The sequence below is a fragment of the Gigantopelta aegis genome, unplaced genomic scaffold (genome assembly GCF_016097555.1).
Source record: "Gigantopelta aegis isolate Gae_Host unplaced genomic scaffold, Gae_host_genome ctg2705_pilon_pilon:::debris, whole genome shotgun sequence".
NCBI lineage: Eukaryota > Metazoa > Mollusca > Gastropoda > Neomphalida > Peltospiridae > Gigantopelta > Gigantopelta aegis.
In genome coordinates this window covers 95,001-115,849 of record NW_024533003.1, presented here as the reverse complement: position 1 = coordinate 115,849, position 20,849 = coordinate 95,001, and the positions used below count along the sequence as shown (strand labels likewise).

Genomic DNA, 20,849 nt, shown 5'->3' with positions numbered 1-20,849 from the left:
TTACCTGCTAGTTTTGATGAGCTTCTCGATATCATCTCCATAGATATCTTTATCAGCAGTTTTACTTGGACGATAAATAGCTTGAGCTGCTCCACCTCCAGCACGCCAGGGCTTATCATAAACATTATAAGTATCATCCAATAACCCATAACCTGAATCAAGACCCTGAGAGAGAGAGAGAGAGAAGTAACAATATATTTCCAAGTACAAATTTCTATTTTTACCTGAGATTGGTTAAAGAGACGTTGATCAAACATTGATTCTTGAGAAGGAGGTCCTCCAGGCAAACCAAGGGCAATCTTTTCACTGATATCACGATCTTTCTCTCGTTCTAACTTTGACCTGAAACAATCAAAGATAATAATATATATAAAGAAAGTGTGAAAAACCAAACAGTTATATTATATACCTTTTTTCAGGATGAGCTCTGGCTATTCTCCTAGATCTTTCTCTCTCCTTGTGTCGATCATATCTAAGTTGATCTCTCTCTTTCACAGACTCATCTTCATCATCTGCAATAACAAAATACATCCTATCATAGCAATTAGTAGTTACACATAAAAGAACCACAATTATGAGATACATTATTACATCATAATTTATAACAATACTTATATATAATATAAATGTATGTACATGTACACATATAATTTGATTGATTCATACCATCTCCCTCAGTTCTGATCCCAGTTCGCTCATCTCTTGCTTTTTGAGCCAATTGACGAAGATTTTCTTCCTTTGCCTCTCGTTGTTTGTGAGCTACTTTCCTTTCTAAATTATTTCTTGCTTCAACAGCTTTACGAGCCTACAATGGGACACAGAACAGTAACAAGATAACATACTTTACTATTAAATACTACACATGTATATGTACATGTGAATATCATGTGATTAACAGACTAAAAAACTGTATCACAAATTGACATACAAAAATACATGTAAATACATGTACATGTATATATTGAAAGGACATCGTTTCATATAAAATTACATCATACTGATTTGTATTTAATTAAGAGAACTCCAAACATAAGCCACACCCCTTACTCTCATACCTCTCTATCTGCCATATACAGAGACTGAGCCCAATTTAGCAAAGTTGTTTCGTTGATGGTATGATCTTGGAGGCCACGCCCTCAGCTACAAGTCTCTTATCGAGGGCAATTGTAAAACCGCGATTGTTTTTCCAGTTAGAAATACACGGAGGTATTTTTCCAGTCTTGTTGTTCTTTAACTGTAACCTAATGGAAAAGAAATATTTAAATATTTGCATAAATAAGTACATCACATTTCAATGTTATAATGTCCATTTAAAATAAAGTCTATGTATAACAAAAGAGCCTCAGAATTGTGTCCAATTTATTTAACCAGGCTAAAAGAAATGTCCTACTACATTAATTACTACTAGTAAAGTCTACAACAATAAACTGTTAGATTAGTCAATGTCCTATAATGCACTTTCAATCTAAAATTTATTGATGTTCTGCTATCTTTATTACATTTTCTCAATAGACAAGGTTTATTGTCATTACCTTTCTAGGAGTATCTCTATTATATGTACCAGTATCTCTATTATATGTACCAGTATCTCTATTATATGTACTAATATCTCTATTATATGTACCAGTATCTCTATTATTATATGTACTAATATCTCTATTATATGTACCAGTATCTCTATTATATGTACTAATATCTCTATTTATATGTACCAGTATCTCTATTATTATATGTACTAATATCTCTATTATATGTACCAGTATCTCTATTATATGTACCAGTATCTCTATTATATGTACTAATATCTCTATTATATGTACCAGTATCTCTATTATATGTACCAGTATCTCTATTATATGTACTAATATCTCTATTATATGTACCAGTATCTCTATTATATGTACCAATATCTCTATTATATGTACCAGTATCTGTATTATATGTAGTAATATCTCTATTATATGTACCCAGTATCTCTATTATATGTACTAATATCTCTATTATATGTACCAGTATCTCTATTATATGTACTAATATCTCTATTATATGTACTAGTATCTGTATTATATGTAGTAATATCTCTATTGTATGTATTAGTATCTCTATTACAAGGTTTTATTGTCATTACCTTTCTAGGAGTGAGTGGAGAACAGGTGCAGGAGGTGAAGGAGGTCCACGTGGAATTTTTGTGTTGGTTTTAAAACGAGGTGGTTCCATTGGATCCTTTTGAACCTCTACCATACGAATGATTCTTTGTTTAGCTCCTGAATTAAAAGCAGGTCCTTGTTGACTAGGAGTATACCTAAAGAATAGACCATTGAATGAATATCTGTGTGTTTGTCTATTAGTCCATCTATCCATCCACCCATCCATTCATCCATCCATCCATCCACCTATCCATTTATCCATCTATCTATCCATTTAAACCTGATATATTGAGCAGGAGCTGTCTTTTCAGCAGCTCTCACTGGTAGAGCATCTGCTACTTTCTTTGAAACAATCTGTTTCTAAAGCTTGTCTGGTTTTATCAGTGATTTTCTTAGTTTCTTCATCATCTGGTTTAGCTAGTTCAGGATCATTGGAATGTATCTCCTTTGGTAACATGGCTTGAAGAGAGGTGTGTACAACCTGTAAAAAGAGAAATGATTGTATATAAGAGAATGGAAGGAGAGAGGATTTTTAACAAAATAAAGATAGAAGACAGTGAAAACTTACTCGATCTTTGCTGTGCCCCAGTTTTGCATCACATCATATTTAACCTTTCCAGTAGAGTCAAGTTGAAGAGGAACCACTGCAGTAGAGTTCTATAAAGACAAGAAATACAGTTATAGTGACATGAATTAAAGGTACATAATCCAAGACGCATATTTATGGTTTGACAGATACCTAATATACTACAGTTTGTTATTACATGTATATATTAATGTACATGCTAGTAGTTTTAAATGTGATGTCAGTATGATCAGGTACTTACAGCTGTCTTTTTCTTGCCCATGTTCAGAGGGTATTGTGCAACATGGATTTCTGGAAATGCTCCACCGTCTCCAAAGTCCTATAAAATAAAGTAATAATGAAGTGGGTGTGGTTTTGTTTAATGAACCTATAAGGAGCGTGGGTCCATCCTTTTCGTTGACCATAAGGAGGGGTTCCCTGCGAATGTTGGGCTGATTAACTAAAGGAAAAATTAAGTAACAGAGCCCCCAAAAAAGATTATAATGAATTATTAATTGACAGAACTTAATTAAATTATGGTAGTGTCTAGAGCGCCAGTTAAATAGTTTAAGACCTCTATTTGCACATTATTTTAAAATTATTTTATTATGGTACTTCATATGGTACTCCACTGCTCAGCAACAAGCATGGGACTCTTAACTAGTTCGTAAAACAATTTATAATGTACTTACTGCTTTGTACGCATTGTCTGTTTCTTCTCAGCTCTTGGATTATGGGCAAGTTGAGTTGGCTTAGGCAAAAGCCTGAGTAGGGGGAGAAATATGTTGAACAATAAAGTTAAAGTAGAAGAAAAGGAAAAATGATGCTAAAATTTATCACTGTATTAGTTGACTCACTTTGTTAATGACATTGTGACGTTGGATTCAGACTAAGAGACAAAATGAGACAGAAGCTAAGAATTAATACCACAACGTTGAAAGTTCAGAGTTGTTAATGGAGGAGGAGCTAAGTCAGTGGCTGTGACCTGTCACCGGACATCTTCCTTACTGTGTGGTCCCGCGACGGTGTTTACTTTTAGTTAATACTTTAAGTGAAGAAGAAAGGAAAGGTAAATTATTTATATTAGATCATCACAATGCACTTTGTTATTGCATTCACGAGTTACTCGATTACAAGACGGCATACTACTGTACTGCAAATACTATAGCAATGTATAAGTTATGTTCGCATAAAACAATCTTGTCTATTCTAAAGAATTGATCAAATGCTTGCCATTTACTCTTTTTATATCATATAATTCATTAAAGATAATGTCATTATTTTTACTTTTTCTTTTATACAATTTATAGTTGCTATAAGAGAGTCTTTATTGTCCTGATATATCTTTGTACACTTACCAAAGTAAGTATACAATACATGTTGCTATGGACTCATTAGATGTATTTTGATTGGATGTTTGTGTTGTATATATAGCTTGGTTTTGTTTATTGATTTTTAGTAGTGTTGTACAGACAAACATAAAGTCTGAAATGTCCTATTATACAATACATATATTATATAGTGTACAGCTAAAATATGACGCTAACCATGTAGAGTTATTATATATACTGTGGAATATGATATATGAAGTGTTGTAATGAGTTGTCACCTTTATCTTTACTTATCCTCACTCTTTAGTTGTACCTGATAGCATTTACAATACATGTCATTAATAATTGTATTATTAACCCTTAGTTATAACCAGCTGGGTTAAGAGTATGCCACATGTACAAGTTACATATAACATCAGTCTAAACATGTACATGTACATATAGTCTGTACATGTATTTTTATTAAGAGTTCTATAATTTTAGTATTATCTAAAAAAAATGCTTCATCATCTTTGTTATTTTAAATAAATTCATGTCAAGTTGGAAAACTATGTGAAGTTATTTGTAACACTAATGTATCACAGTAATGAATATTGTTATAATCTATCACTTGTTGTTGACATGTAAATGATACAGTTGATTTTTAAAATTCCAATAATAACACTGAAAATAATACATTTATATTTTATACTATAACACAGTATGTTTAATCCTTACTAACTCTGCTATATGTCTAATGTTATTATTATTTTTTGGGACATAAGGTCACCTGGGTGATTCTGTTTATTGAGACATACTTTTATATTTCCAAAAAAATACTCCCTCTTTGTCATGTGACAACATTCCTTTCCATCTGAGGCTAGGAAAAGTCCCTAATTACTACTATAGTACTAGTGTTAGTATTAAATAATTAGATTGTTGTTGTAGTAATCTAATTAATAATATAGGTTTTTGCTTTGATAGTGGAAATTGAAAATTTTAGGAATTTGGTTTTAGTTGTTTTTAATGAACTGTTTTTTTTATGTATTATGACTTATGATGTGCAAAATAGATGAATGGGCGGGATGGATGGATGGATGGATGAATGGATGGATGGATGTGATGATGGAATGAATAGAATGCTTTAGTTAAAGATTCTATATATTTTTAACACATTCATAATCATGTCACCCCATTGTCACTTATTTTAATAACTTCATTTTTTGTTAGGTATGGATTCTTCTACTAATAGCAGTACTGTAAAACAAATGAACACTTTATATTACAGTACAGTCCTTCAGTGAGAAAATACAAGAATTAACCGAAGAAGAGTCTAGAACTCAACTAATACTAAAGTAAGCTAAGAAATAATGTATAAGATTGTTTACACCTTGTGATTGTGTTTAATTCTTATTAGGTTAAATGTTGTTGTATAATCAGTTGCCATATTTTCTTTACTTACAAAATAGTCTTTGTCCTCAACAGGGGATTTGCAATTTATATAAACATTTTAATATTATCTTATTTCAAAAGATAGTTAATTGCCTTTGGGTGTGGTAAAATGGCAAAAGTGAAACGAGTTATCATATGAACACCACAACTTTTTTGTACATATTCAAGTTAAGAAATGTTGTGGGGTATCAACAAAAGCACATTTGAGGCATACAATGAACTGGTGCCCATTTTTACTTGCAGTAAACTTGTATAAAACCTTCAATTTCAACATGGTTTATTGTGGTTGGTTCATTGTACTTTCATTATTATATATTAAAACCTTTCAATTTCAACATGGTTTATTGTGGTTGGTTCATTGTACTTTCATTATTATTAATTTATAGATTGTGGGGAATCGATCACTCATCTTCTTACCAACTATCCTTTTCAGTCTTCTGTCATTGAGAAAGTTTGCAACTCGTTCACTTTATCTAGTGTCTATGTTTACTGATGGAGTCTCACGTACTATTAAGCCAAAGATTTTGTTACATTGTTTCTACAGACATTATCTACAATAAACTGGAAAGACCAGTCTCCTGCAGTGGTTAAAGCAAGCTGCTGTTGAAGTGACAGGAAGTTTAGTGGATGTATTTGTATTATACTTTCACTGATGACTCCATCGAGCAGCTGTCATCTTTTCTTCTACTGTATTGAACTCTGAAACTTATGAGAATGGAAAGGGAAGAGGGGGGTCTGTCTCATAGCTGCTGTCCATGGCTTCCCTCATGGTTTTCCCAACCATATTATGATCAAATTATGTGATAAGGGAATGCCAGGGAAACTTCGTATTTAGTTATGAATTATGGAAATATGAATGAATTTGATCTCAGTTCAATTCTTATTGCTTTGCAAGAGTTTTTGGAAATAGATCCAAGTAGCAGCTCTGAATATGTTCTTGAATCTGCTCATTTTATGCTTCTATTTGCAGCTCAGCAGTTTTTCAAAATCTCCCAACGTTCACAAATCTCTTTGGAGCGTCCTGTCAAAGCTTAAAGACATGCTGCTCAATTTGAGAGGAACTTGGTCCAGAAATTTTAGCTCCAGCACTGGGCTACCATTGTTTAACGAACAAGTTGAGAATGAGTCAGTGTCAGTCCTATCTGTCTGTTCATGATAAAATTATATTATAAATGTACGTACTAGTCCTCATTTATCATCTATGTCTTAAAACAGGAGAGAGATGTGCTCTCATCTGTTCTTAAAGTCTTGGAGAAGCCTCAGAAGAAATGACATCAAAAGACCAACTGAGAGAGAGATCGAGGCAGTTTCTGATTTGATGATTCTTTTTTGCACAAAATTTAAACCTCCAGCACTTCAGGAAATTATTGACAATCAAATCATCACACGGCTTGGAAGAAAGCCTCTCTAAAATGGCCAAAGTCATGTTGTCAAAGTCTCTGTGAAGCGTTAGACAAATTTCTCAGTCAACTACCACCTGATGTCAATATGCTACCACCAGCTTTTCGTCAACTTTTTCGGGATATTCCTCCAGAATTCACTGAAGCTAAAGCACTGTTTTTCTCAGAGAACCATCTCCTTCCTTTCCAAAAACTTCTGGTAGAACCAGCTCTCTTTGTCTGTCCAGAAATACGAGAAGATGTATACACAGGCATAAACGATTATTCAATCCACACCATGACGTGACAGTGGGCTGACAAATGGCTTATACCAGGAATTTTTTAGAGCTCTATGTGGACAACACTTTAGTCAAGATGTTGCTTTTGCATAAACAGTTGGCTACAACATTTGTTATAGCAAGTCACCATGTTGTACAACGTAAAGATAAAGAAAAAAAATGCAAATCCTCCATGATCTCAACTTCATGAAATTGCCATTAATGTTTGTTTGAAAGAGGCACAAAATCGAGAGACGCGTACAAGTACACTCAGTTTTATTTAACTGTCCTTACGAAGTTTATCAAGATTTTCTTAAAGATATCACAGCACTTGGCTGAAAGTGATCTGACCCAATATTTTAATCCCGTTAGTTGAACAATATGGCAAAGGTGAAAAATCTGAATTGGAGAACTTTTTGGAACTTTGGGCTCTTGATTGACTGCCGACAAGAAAGCTTCAAACATCCTACACGAAAAAGGGGTTTTTGGATAAGCTGTATCCTTTAGTGCATAAGACCTATGACCCAATGGTTTGTGAGAGCTTCTGTTCATGCTGTAGAAATATAGCTTTAGCGGGACATCCTGTAAAGCAGAAATCCTAGCTCATAATTATCATGAAAGTTTAATGACTTTTCTCAATGAAGAGATGCTGACTGCTGATGATTTGGTCTTACTGCTTGTTGTCGCGTGTTACATATCTTATCATCTGTGATTGGGCTAAAAGACAATTGCTGAAAAAAAAAGGCCTTGTTGATATAACAGTTCGATTAATGGGCTGTCGTACAGACTCTGCAAAGTTTGCTGGAGACCTTTAGGTTATTGAGTTCCATTGGGTTCAGTCTCTCTCAAATCGCCAGTTTGTTTTACCGATATAACTGTTATCAAGCAGTAACAGCATGTTCTTAATTACAAACTACTGCACAGCAAAGTTCAATGAGCTATACTTCCTTGGTTTTCGCTTGCTGTTTTCAGATGTCTTGATCGATGTTGTGGTAACTTCGGAGTCTTGGCATACGGACCGGCTCCAACAAATACTGTCAGATGAGTCCTTAATGTCTAATAATGATCTGAAAAGATGGGGTACTTCCTGGGAAGGTGTAGAAAAAGTCCAACTGTTACAATTTCTTTTCCACTAGAAAGGACTTCACCTTGAAAACGAACAACTCCTTGTGTCCTGCTTAGAACCAAGTATAACTTGGCCTTCCTTCTGATCTCACTAGAGTTGATACTGCTGACTCATCATCTGGTGAGAAAAATATCGTCTTATTACCTCCTTTGGAATCATAACCTTTGCCCCCAATTGCCAGAACTACGCATCTACATAAGATGCAAAAGAAAAGGCAACTTGTCAGACTTGGTTAAACCAGACCATTCAATTTTTCGTATTGGAACGCGTATATTTAGCTCTCATGGTTGCTGTAGTAATTGCCAGGAAAGATGCTCATCTGAGGAGCTTGTTTCGACCTAGCAGCTTACTCCTCCCCAATTCCAGGACACGCATTACCAAAGGATGGTATCGTTTTCGTGGGTTGAAATTGTTTCGTATCGTTTACAACACTCTTTGGACTGCAGCGATTTGGAAACTAGAAGTTCTCTTGTCGAACCCTTTACACACCGCAACTAAACAAGTTATCGAAAGGTTCTACGAAGAATGCCTGAGATCGTTTCTTAGCTATTTGAAAACCATACCGCCAATTTTGTCCAAAAGAAAAAGCCTTTTAGTAAAAAAAAAACCCCCCTTTTAACTCTTTACCATAGTATCAAACATGAAAAGCCTCGTAAATCTGAGTATTCATACTCGTGACATATTCGTGAATGACCTCTTGTAACCAATCAATCAATGGATTTAGTATGGGACATACCATCAATTGTATCGACTAGATGGAAAGTTAGTAGCAGTTGGAGTCATTGAATATTGTCCCTAATGGAATAGTTATATATAATGTGTATGATATGAGTAAAGAAGTGGACCAAAGTTGCATTTGTGTGTATTCAGCTCTGAAAGAGATTGCATTGCGCAAGAACTTAGCAGACAAAATCCTAATATTAAGTATTTCTATCTGGCACGGTTGGAATGGTAACATATAAACTGCGTTACAAAGCATTCTGAACCTGCGAAGATTTTAAGTCCTGATACTGTTCCTGACTGGGTATCTGGCTTGGTGGTGTTAATGGTCAGGCTCATGAATATCACCGTGAGAAGAAAGCCTTGCAATCTGCTGAGTCAGTGACTGCCTATAGAAGAAACTGATAGTTGTCCGTTTTTTGTTTTGTGTTTCTGCTTTAGAAGTAAAGGAGAGTGCTCTGAAGGAACATGACGAAACAGAAGTCAAAAAGACACATTTTCTGGAGAGCATTACCTTTTGACCGTCAGCGCTATAGAGATGAACTGGTTTTGGCCCAGTTTTGAACTTCGAACCTTGTGTGTTTGTCAAATGATCATACCTACATGTAATTTATGTATAGATGGGACTCATTACAATTTAGCATAGAACAACGCACGATGTTGAGCAACGATAGAAAGAACTTGTGGTGGCTGTGCTCTGATAGCTTCTAAGATGGTGATAGCTGAAGCATGTGTTCCTTATGTCACATAGCACAGTAGTGGTGTTTTTGAGTTCATTTGGAAGTTCTTTGTTTTATCTAGTGTGTTTTCAGTTTGAAGAAATTTAATGAATTCTTTTTCTTTTAAGTGTTATTAATTATTATATAAATTCGTTTTAATTTTAGGTCGGTGTATGGTTTTAATAATTATAAACTTTTTCATAATTGAATTCAAATTAATTTTAATCATTATTACTTTGTATATTAAGGGGTAGTACTTTGATTGTCCTGTTGCTCTTTGATGTGAATATCAAGATCCCGTCTACCTATGAATGATACAATGAACACTAACACTTGATTATTGGAGAAACTAAACCTACTGCTATTGAAACAAGTACATTCTACTGAATTAATTAATACTCATATTTTCTTAACATCAAGAACGCTCCTTGTTGATTTAATGAAATTTGCCCAACTGAGAATTTCCTGCTCAAAGATGAAGAACTTGACGAAACTTGACAAGATGTCCCATAATATTCATCATAGCTTACAGATCCGCATGATTGTTTAGAAATGTCCTTGTTTTGCACCATGTTGCACCCCACCCCTCCATCATTTTTTGCCATTTTATAAAGACATCTTTATAATTCTCTTCCCACAAAACTAAAAAAAAAAAAAGAGGATCTCATGACTGCGTAGGCGTTGGATGTTTGGATAGTTTTGGATGACCAGGAGATTAGAACCAGTACAAAGAAGACAATACTCTTTGCATGATTCGCATGTCCCATAGAGTACTAAGGGGAAAATTTTGAACGATACCTATAGAAATAATTCAAAATTTAGCATTAAAATTTTCTACTTTGCGTGTCTTTCACCTCTACAACAACTTTAAAGCTTGTGATATTGTGTCATAGCTGATCCATCATCATAAGTAAAAGAAATGCAAATTCCATATAAACACAGGAGCCAAACCTTTCCATACGAAAATGAATAGCATATGGATTGGCTATAGGTTTTTTCTGTCGGATAGGCCTCTGACAAATTGAAAACCTCCACCGTAATAGCAGGGTTGTGACGATACGTTCACTATTGTTTACCAACCTATTTTAAATAACGTGCTGAGAGTGTAGTATAATTTTTGTGAATCAGTTCTCAACCTGAAAACATAGTATTAAATGTGTCACAATAACACAATTCAAGCTAAAAGGGATATTTTAATTTTTTGTACGTCGCGAAAATACAATGTACACCTACCAATTAGCTTCAGTGAAGTATATCTTTTTTATTATGACACTAACCACCTTCATCACATCTGGTTTCAGATACATCCATAATTGGGAACCTTCATTATTCCTCCATTAATCCAGGCTGTTAAAGGGAACCACTCACTTTGAACGACCAGTTTTTACGCAGATGTCCCATAGTTTTGGGTTCGCTACATAGAGATTGCTCCATAGTTTGGGTAATGGTTTTCTCTCTAGCTGTGTTAATGCTTCACTTCAACTGTCATCCCACCACTATACCAATACACCCTGCTCACTTTAAGTCATTCCAGCTTCAGACCATTGTGTCATCATGTATCTTGTCTGCTTGAGCTCCTGTGGATAATTGTGAATATCACCTTGTGATTCCACAACTTGAGTGTGTGACCCAGTCAGATACAGACTTCTGATCTTGTCCCAGCTCCCTATAAGGACTTTGCAACATAAGTGGTATATAACTGCTAATGTATTTGTCAACCTTAATCTATGGATTTGGTTTAGGTGAGTTTTATACAAGGAGTATGACTCTGCTATGGTAGTGTGTATTTAACAGGTTGTTGAATATCTTTTACTTAGTTTTGAGTATTAATTTATTAGAAAATGTCTATGTATGAGTTGTAAGACCCTAAACTAGCTATATCATAGTACTTACTAAAAAAACTCCTCACATGTATGTTTATTATATACTATGTATCACTATTCTTACTTTATGAACCAATGAGTAAATATTTATACCAAAAAATTTCATACACATGCTCCATAAATGGCTTTGCCCGTATAATTCATTAGCTGTCTAGACTACTGGCTCAATTATTTCTTTTAAGCAAAATGGATTTGTAATTTTCTGTCTCTAGTCCTATACTTATTGTAGTCTTCAACTTTTAGCATTGTTTGCCATGAACTTGATATATTGTGGACATGTTATTGTTTTCTATATTGTACTTACATGACATCCTGTTGTTTGTACTCCCCATAAGTTACATTCATCAAAATCACGTCTGATTCAAAGCACACTCCTTCTTAGAAAAACTCCATTAGCTCTCATAGTCACTCCTGGAACAATTGTACCCTCTGTTCTTTTCTGCTATTGAAAATGAACAAGAAAATAAGATCAATCAATGCTTGTGTATATTACATATATCTAACCATCAATTCACCTGATACTCTCAGGTGTGATGCGATCACCAGGTCATCAGGTTTCAAAGTTAGATGGTACCTACTTAGCAACAATCCAATCTGAGTTGTTGTACTTTTGTCGGGAACCAGAGGAACCAGCTATAAATTCACCTCCACAAAAGTCTATCTAGTGATTGAAATTAAACACCGGCATTTACTAGTTAGTTACAACATTCCCATGCACCCACATCTTACCATTTATTTGTTGGGGTATGCTGGTATCTTTATTAAACTTTTTCACTTGCCTATCCACTATACGTTTAACATGTTTAGCTGTTTAGTGGGGGGGGGGGGTTGTAGAAGGAAGCAGTAGACGCAGTTTGACCCATTCTTAGTTGCCACCCAATTCTTGAAATAGGTGACCGAAATATCAATCAATCCCTTTTTTAATAGATTGCCGATCCCTTTATTTAAAAATTTATCTCATTTGGTCTCGTTCGTCTTCACAGCTCGTAGCAATTAGTTCGATATTATTGACAAGAAGTCACCACTTTGGACACCTTGCTCATCAGCTTTGAAACACTGTAAGGTTCTCTCCTGCAGTACGAAACGAATTGATGTCGTCCAGAAATTCACACACGTTTTAATTGCAGGAAACGTTGGATTGAGCTTTATTGCAGGGATTGAACTTCCCGGAGTCAGGCGGGTAGGTCTGGTCCGCAAATTTCATTAACTCGCATATCGTCAGTAACTTCCGCCATTTGACAAGTTGGCCACAATGATGATAGATCGTTACGCTGCGTCTTAAATAATCGTTTATTAGTTGCGTGGGAGGGATTTTACTCTATTATGAACATTCTCCTTAGCATATCCTCTTAGGTCCCTCGTTCTCAGACCTACAAACAAGTGAAAAGTATGCCTTTAAACTAAGGCATGTCCATATCATATCAGAGTTCTTTTACTTATGTAGGTCTGGGATGAAACTAACTACCTATAATTAACTTTTCATGGAGCATTATGACGTAGCTAGCCTCCTTTCACACGTACCCCTGTAATCAGCAACTATACCCACACCCATTTTGTCCTACTTATTAGCCCCCCCTCCCCACCCCCCCCCCCCCTGCTACCTCTGTATGCATGCTTTTAAATAATGTCAATTCACCTACATCTAGTACCATTTGGCTATCAAACTGAGCAGTGTGGACAATTTACAAAAGTGCATGATTCGAACCTTTAAGTTAAATAAAGTATATAAACTACGGAACCTTATTTCAACGTTATCACTCATGATCAGTTTAATTCAGCGGATGTTGTTATACTTTATATTGTTGAAGTTAAAGGCTCTTCACTTCTGAAAATAGAGTAAAAAATCTGATGTCAATCTAAAAGTTACTATTTTACTTACCAATTAATTTGTAAATTAGACTTATCTATTGGTGTTTACATCTGAATCCAGAATTCAATTCAAGCAAATTAACAATGGAAACTGAAACCACTATTAATTATTGAGGATTTCAAAATGTCACTATCCACATGAGTAAACATTTCTGGTACTAGAACAGTAGATAAACTGAGTCTAACCAGTTTCAAAGACGCACAGTGGCTTTTCTACAGGAATAGAGCAAAGGCAAAGTCTGAGTGCTCTATACCCTGATCATGGATGACGTTCTCTATAGTGTGGTCTAGTTATCTACTCTTTTTAACTCAACACGAAAGAGTACATTGATAACATTTTCATGGACTCTGTTTTTATTTGATTAATGGAAGGGTCAGCTCTACCTCTATAATTGAGTATGCCTAATTGTCTTAATCATATTGTGTAGAACGCTCCCCATGAAAAAATCTATAACCAATATAGCTAATAGGGGAGATTCCCCTCTAAATGCTCTAATCAATTAGTATTATTGTAAAAAAATAGTTAGTGTTGTTAGTAGATGAAAAGTATATGTATAATACACTATCATTTTTTTTGATTATTGTAAGGTACCATTAATTTGTTACCATATTTGGTATTGAACTAAATGTAAACGTTAGGTTAAAATGAAGTATACATGTGAACTAGGGAGCCTTATTTGATTTTTATTAAACTTAGAGCTTAATTCAGCTGGTTGTTGTAGTTTTACATTTGTTGAAGTTAGAGGTCAAGTTCGCTTTCCCATCAATAAACTAATATATCAGATATCATGTCATGGATATTGCTGCAGGTCACTATTTTCACTATATAGCTAGGTTGGTATAGAATATCAGAACCAAGAGCTCCCAACCCAGAGATGAATAACAGTGCTTACCTATAGAACTGATACACCATCCCATCATTGATTTACTAGAACCAAACAAGTGAAAGCACTATTTCAAGGTTTCATGACACCCACGATGTTTTTTATTTTTTTCATACCCCAAATGAGGTCTGTGAAACATTTACATGGTTTGATTACAAGGATTTCCCCCCCTTAATTAGTTATCTAGCTCTCCAGGAATTCCATATAGGGATTATTTAAACCATATATTGGTACTAAGACATGTGCATTTTCATTATTTCATGATGTTCTATATAGTGTGGTCAAGTGACTCTACGTACTGCCATTGAAGTTAAATGTAAGAATATTTACATGATGGGCTTAGTGTTGTAAGACTGTGTATGGTCTACAATGACAAACAGTGCGTTTATTGTTATATAGAATAAAACACATGAGAAATTATAGCAAATAGAAATGACATCATACAATTATTCATTGCTGAGTGTATACAGTTAATTATAGCTAATGAAATGAATAATTAAATAAAAAAGCTCACTTATTACTCCATTATTATACTACCATCATTCTTTGATTATGGTTTACATCTGAACTTGGACTTGTTCTTATTTTCATGAATTTTAAAAATTAAAAACATAAACCAGTTTGTCCCTGTTTTATAAAATATGCCACCCCCGTCAGCAATTACTGTTACTTAGAGAATAATCGAAGTATAACTTTTAACGACGCTGGACAGACACATCCTGTACTTCAATCACATGATCATTCACATTGTCACAGTCTGAAACCATCTTATATTGTATGTCAGTAGCCTGTGATGACAATACATCATTTAATACAGATCACATATTAAAGCTTGAGGTAATGCAAAAATAATTACTTAACAACAGTAAAGCCTCAAAGCTATAATTGCTACATGGTGTTTCTATTGTTACAACATTACATGATATCACATAGTCATAGTTTGATCAGTTAATTCAAAAGGTTACTGAATAATTCAATAGCAACTACAATGAAAAATGACGAAAAAGCTATAAATAAAATGTACTCTAAACACAAATCAGGAACAAACTTACTTCACAATTTCTTATAATTAAATTTACATAGTAGTTTTCTTCACACGACATAGCTCGTCGTTGAGCTTTAACAAATTCAAATAATCAACGTAGCCATCATTATGAGGTCGTCATCCTTTAATATCTCATTAATTAAACTTTCAAACTCTCATCAACTGACGTCAACTTTTTGACGCGTTTGTCTCACCTCTGGTTCCTCCTGATGATAAGGGGTCATGGCAGCACCTAAATAAAAAAAATGAGTATCAATTCAATTTTAGTCATTTTATTCTTTGTCCATCTCTGCCATGTTCATAAACCTCATATTATATATTAACATACACAGAAACATTGAAATAACACATGTGGTTATTATATATGTAACGACACCAATATATCCTATGGTTAAATGACAAATGGAATGTCGTTGCAAAAGGATCTGGAAAACTCAATTCATTCTGTGATAATGATGGATGGGACTGAAACTTAACTGTGAGGTATGGCATAATACATATATGATATGCTAAGAGTTTGTATTGAAGTTATGTGAACTAAATCATATTTATTCTATATATTAAAGAATTACATTTTTTGTTTCCTGAATTTTACCATGTCATTCAATCTTAGAGTCGGGTCTGGCTAATGAGATTAATCATGTATTGAACGAGCAATACTGTAGATCAGAAAAGTTTGGGTTGTTAAAAAAGGTTCGAACATGGACGATTGTATGAAAATAATTACACTAAAATCATTACACATTGAAATATTTACGGTATGTAGTGCATAATTATCTAGTGTTCAAAATTTCACATGTAATTTTTTTACATGAAACTTTTGTAACACAATAGTTTCCCGATCTACGGGTAATTCGAACTGACTGACCCTATTCAAGACATCCAGTTTGTTGTCCCTTATTATAATCATGTAATTTGAAATAATGAAAATCCATAAGCTTTTTTTTATTTCTTGTCACTATCTAAGATCCAACTATATCAAGATCTTGTTCTGGTAACCTGTGATGGAGGTCTCCCTCAATATGGCTGTTAAGACAAGAAAATGGTTTCCCTTCATTTGGTCACTCAAGAAAAAAAAGCCTTACTTTTTATCATAGACGTGTTTTTCTTCATGACTACTATGACCCACATCACAATTTATTTGACTTGTTAAACCAACACTAGTAAAAAGTAGAATCACTGCACTCATTGCTTTTGTCCTTATAATGAAAAGCCTTTGTTAGTGTAAAGGTTTTAAATTAGATGAAACCACACCCAGATTTAAATACATACGGTAAGAAAATGAATAATGATAATAGTGTAAAAACAGTAAAAAATAATACTTAATAAGATTGTATATAAACAATATTCATCGAATAAATTTAAGTGATTTTTTGTAGTTCTGTACGCACCATTAACAGATAGGGGATCCAGATCTTCATCACTAACAATGCATGTACAAGTTTATCGTAAGTTGCACAGCATCCAGCAGTTTTGTTTTCCATTTTAGCAACATGTTGTATGTTAATCCATCGAGATTTTCCCCTTTACGATATCCTTCCTCTTCTAAACTTTCAACATCTTTCCAATTAGGCCTAACAATCGTCCATACTTTTCCACACCAAACAGAGTTCTTCGTTGAAAGTTTTGCATCGAATAATTTTTCATCTATTTAATCCGAACCATCTTTTCCACTGAAATTGCTTATTGACTCCATCAAATAGTGCTATAAAACACTACAAGTTCTCAATTGCATGCAATAATTTGACAATTGAGGAATCTGAGGGTCTTTGCAGTCCAATGACACAACATTTGATAAGCTTGTTCACTAACAGAGTTTTTTTGCTTTGCTTCAAGTAGTTCTATATCGCTTTCCATCAATTTTAACTCCTGAGCTATCAACTTCCAACGAGCCAGTTTATAACTTGTCACAGACGATAAATGTAGATGCTCAACATATCACGATCAAGATTAAGCATCTGACAAGAATATTGTAATCTGGTGATGAAGAGATTAAAATTTTAAGTAATCTAAGGAGAGGTGATTCGTGGTCAAATATACTGATGCGTCAATGTTAATAGTAACAGTAGTTTGATGAGGAATTAGAAGTAATCTGTTGAATTCTTGATTCAATTCATCTAATTATAAAAAATGTCAACAAAAGACAACAATATTAATTAGTGTTTTTGTTTATATTTTAATTATTCAGTACTTGTTCAGTATCTAATCAACCAAGCTCCCATAATCATCTGTTTTAACAAATTCTATACGTTAATGTTGTGTTTTTTTAATAGCATGTACAAATGAACTCCTTTCATCCATGCAAAGTACATCCATTCATTCATCCATCCATTGTCCAAATTTTACCATTTTATTGTTGAAAGATATTTCAAAATCTCAGGTCATTGTTATCAACAAATCACCTCTTACTAAGGATATGCATAACAATTTACCAGTAGCATCATTATCAATTGCCGTAAACTAATACTCGAGGAAGCTTGTTTTGCTTCATCATAATGACATAATGCTTCAACAGCTCAATAACATCTGAAAATGATATAGTAAAGTATTAAAAAGATTCCCATACTTAAAAGATGAAAGAATAATTTTGAATTTCATAACCCTAAAACTGTATAAGAATCTATGCCCTTATTCTAAGCACTCCTAACTTACTTTCTTATTTTGAATTCTTACCTAACATAAATATTAAGTTGAGTATATGTATGGGGAGTAATTTGTGAGAATGTTTTACTATATAATCCTACTCATGACTTACTTTTGCTGGTGGTTCATTTACTACAGGTTGAACAATCCATCCATTTAAGTTGGAATCTCCATTAATTCAATTACTAATTCAGGGTGTCATTAGTATCAATGGATCAGGGTTCCCATAGAGATCAATATCTTTAGTTTTGTACTCTTCATTTTTAAATATAAGACTGATGGCTTTCTGTAACAACTGCAATATAAGAACATTGACAGTAACTCATTGTTAAAATGCATACACATTAATAAAATTTGACATTACTATATGCAAACAGACATTAAGGTCTAATAGAAGGACAACATATAAAAGAGAAGGTAATAGATATCCTCTATTGTGTATTCATATGTTCCTGGTTAGTTCCCTATCTTTGTATCATAGCTAACAATACAGTATTCATTTCAGTTAACCAGGTAACATACCACAATCAAATGACATAATGGTATAAGAATGTGAAACTTACCACATCAACTGTTGGCAATGGGAGATGAGCAAGAAACCAAAATGAAAAGATGTGGATCGATTCTTTGGTAAGACACATGTCAACTCTACTCGAAGAACAGTCTCACTGTATATTGTCTAATGGCTGTTGGATGAAAGGGAATAGTTAACTTATGGAACTATACATTTAACCTCTACATAAATTCTAATTTAAATTCTAAAGACGTTTCAATAGATAGATGAAAAACTATAAACATTTAGACTATATTATAGTTTAGACGAGAAATGTGGATGCCAGAATCAATGATAATACAGCACTAGAATTTGGTATAGAGCACTATTATTAAACAATATTTACCTAATATATTAGCATTGCCTGTATTAAACAAACCTGATCAAACTTTGGCTCAATATCAGGAGGTATTGGAATAATTGGCTTAGAAAGATCACATGATTGCTCAAGACTAAGTTCTCTTTTTTGTGGTCTACGGTTTCTCATTTTTTCTGGGTTTGTGATGAAGAGGATAGCCAGACCATGACATACTTCTAGGCTTATATGAAACTATTTTCAGATAGTTTTTGTCATCATCTACACTGTTGCTCTTTTTTGACAGGAGGAAGAAAGGGTATGGAATGTTTTCTAATAAGATCATCATACCACTCAAATCGAGGTCTCTTTCTTTTTGATAAAGTCAACTGTTCCACTGTAATAGGTGAAATGACTTGTATAAAATATAGCGTAGCAAACCATCAGAAAAATCAGCTTGAAGAGATCAGCTTTTGAAAAGTCAAGATTTTCTTCAGGACTTTCATTTGAATTTGGAAGAGATAAAACAGATAAGCTATTGGCATCCTCTATGCATGTAATCTTGGCACAATGTGTGTAAGGAGATATGAATGGAATTTACTGGAAAAAATAAGCCCCGTGGTTCTGTATCCAGCCCCATATAAAACTGGAGTACAAAGTACATAGTTAACAGGTAAAATAATCCTCATGGGATCACATACACCCATAGAGACTTGAAAGTCAGAAATGCCAACAGTGAAAACGCTAGGAAGAAAATGGGATGGTTACACCATGTATTGAAGAATAAAACAGTCTGTCCATTTTGTGAACTACTTTCGTTTCAATATCACACCATTTTATTTGTATGGTGTAATATGTTCAGCAGTTGTGAGTCTTTTTAGCGAGTATTTTTTCATTGTTGTTTCTTAACTGAACATATGTTCGTAAATCTTGTAAGGTCTTGATGAAATTAGTCTCCACAGGTACTCTAAAGTCCCTCACAACTTCTGCCTTTGAGTCCTTGAATTAGAGTATTTAAAATTTTCCAAATGCTATACTCTGGGTCTGGTTGGTTTCAGCTCTCTGCTGCAATACTCTAAGGAAGTTAAGGAATACATCAGCTTTCTTTCTTCTTTAAAATTGTAGAAGTCCTTTTATCACATCATAACTCTCAGGCATTCTTTTAAGCAGTCGTTGAACTTCATTGTTTTCTAGCACTCCTATCTGCTTCTAGACAAGACAACAGATCAGGTAAGTCTTCAGTACCCCAAAGTAACTACACATATAGTCATCGTTCTGCTTTAAGAGTTCGATGTGGTAGCTTTCTACTGGGACTTCAGAGGCCATCATTCAAACTGTAAGGTGGTGTGTACTTTGACTAGTTATACTATTAATATTACGCATTCCCTTTCAATTCCATATTTTAAAAATGAACTTTCGTGATGAACTTGCTCAAGATGATGATGGCATTAGACCTATAGATCGTCGAAACGGAGGCTGTGGAGTGATGGTTGGCAACAAACTCTATGTATGGGGTGGACAAACAGAGGATATCATTGTATGGAATTTAAAATTTGTGTAATTAATATCAACATTCTCTTTAATAGTTTATGCTTTTGTAAGCAACGACATTCCTTTTTATTTTATAGGATGGTGAGCATGAAAGTCAGGACCTCCCTTGCCCATCTGATCCACTTCTTGATGTCTTGACATGTCATCCACGTACATGGACAAGACACAAACATTTAGTAATGATGGTACTTCATCTATTCCTGTACATCATGGTCTAGGATCATCAATGGTGTATGATTCACATCGACATGTTATCTACTTGTTTGGTGGATGGAAAAGACGCTGTTTTGACTCTAATCTTTTTGCACTATCACTAGAAAATTTCATTGGGACACTCATTGAACCAACACAGAAATAAAACCCAGCTCCACACTACAACACAGAAATCTTTATTCATATGACAGTGATCCCTTACCTGTTTGTCTTTTTA

The 20,849-nt window shown here is 34.1% G+C and overlaps 1 protein-coding gene across 1 annotated transcript in view; it reads right to left on the bottom strand.

The window, feature by feature from the left end:
- Positions 1–20,849, bottom strand: part of LOC121391598 (SNW domain-containing protein 1-like) — a 31,108-nt gene continuing 10,259 nt past the window's right edge. The window contains 13 exon segments of the mRNA XM_041523171.1: positions 1–165; positions 225–342; positions 410–512; positions 667–805; positions 1,056–1,138; positions 1,141–1,241; positions 2,129–2,302; positions 2,428–2,504; positions 2,506–2,628; positions 2,716–2,744; positions 2,747–2,804; positions 2,975–3,052; positions 15,572–15,609. Coding sequence (XP_041379105.1) covers positions 1–165; positions 225–342; positions 410–512; positions 667–805; positions 1,056–1,138; positions 1,141–1,241; positions 2,129–2,302; positions 2,428–2,504; positions 2,506–2,628; positions 2,716–2,744; positions 2,747–2,804; positions 2,975–3,052; positions 15,572–15,609 — 1,286 coding nt within the window.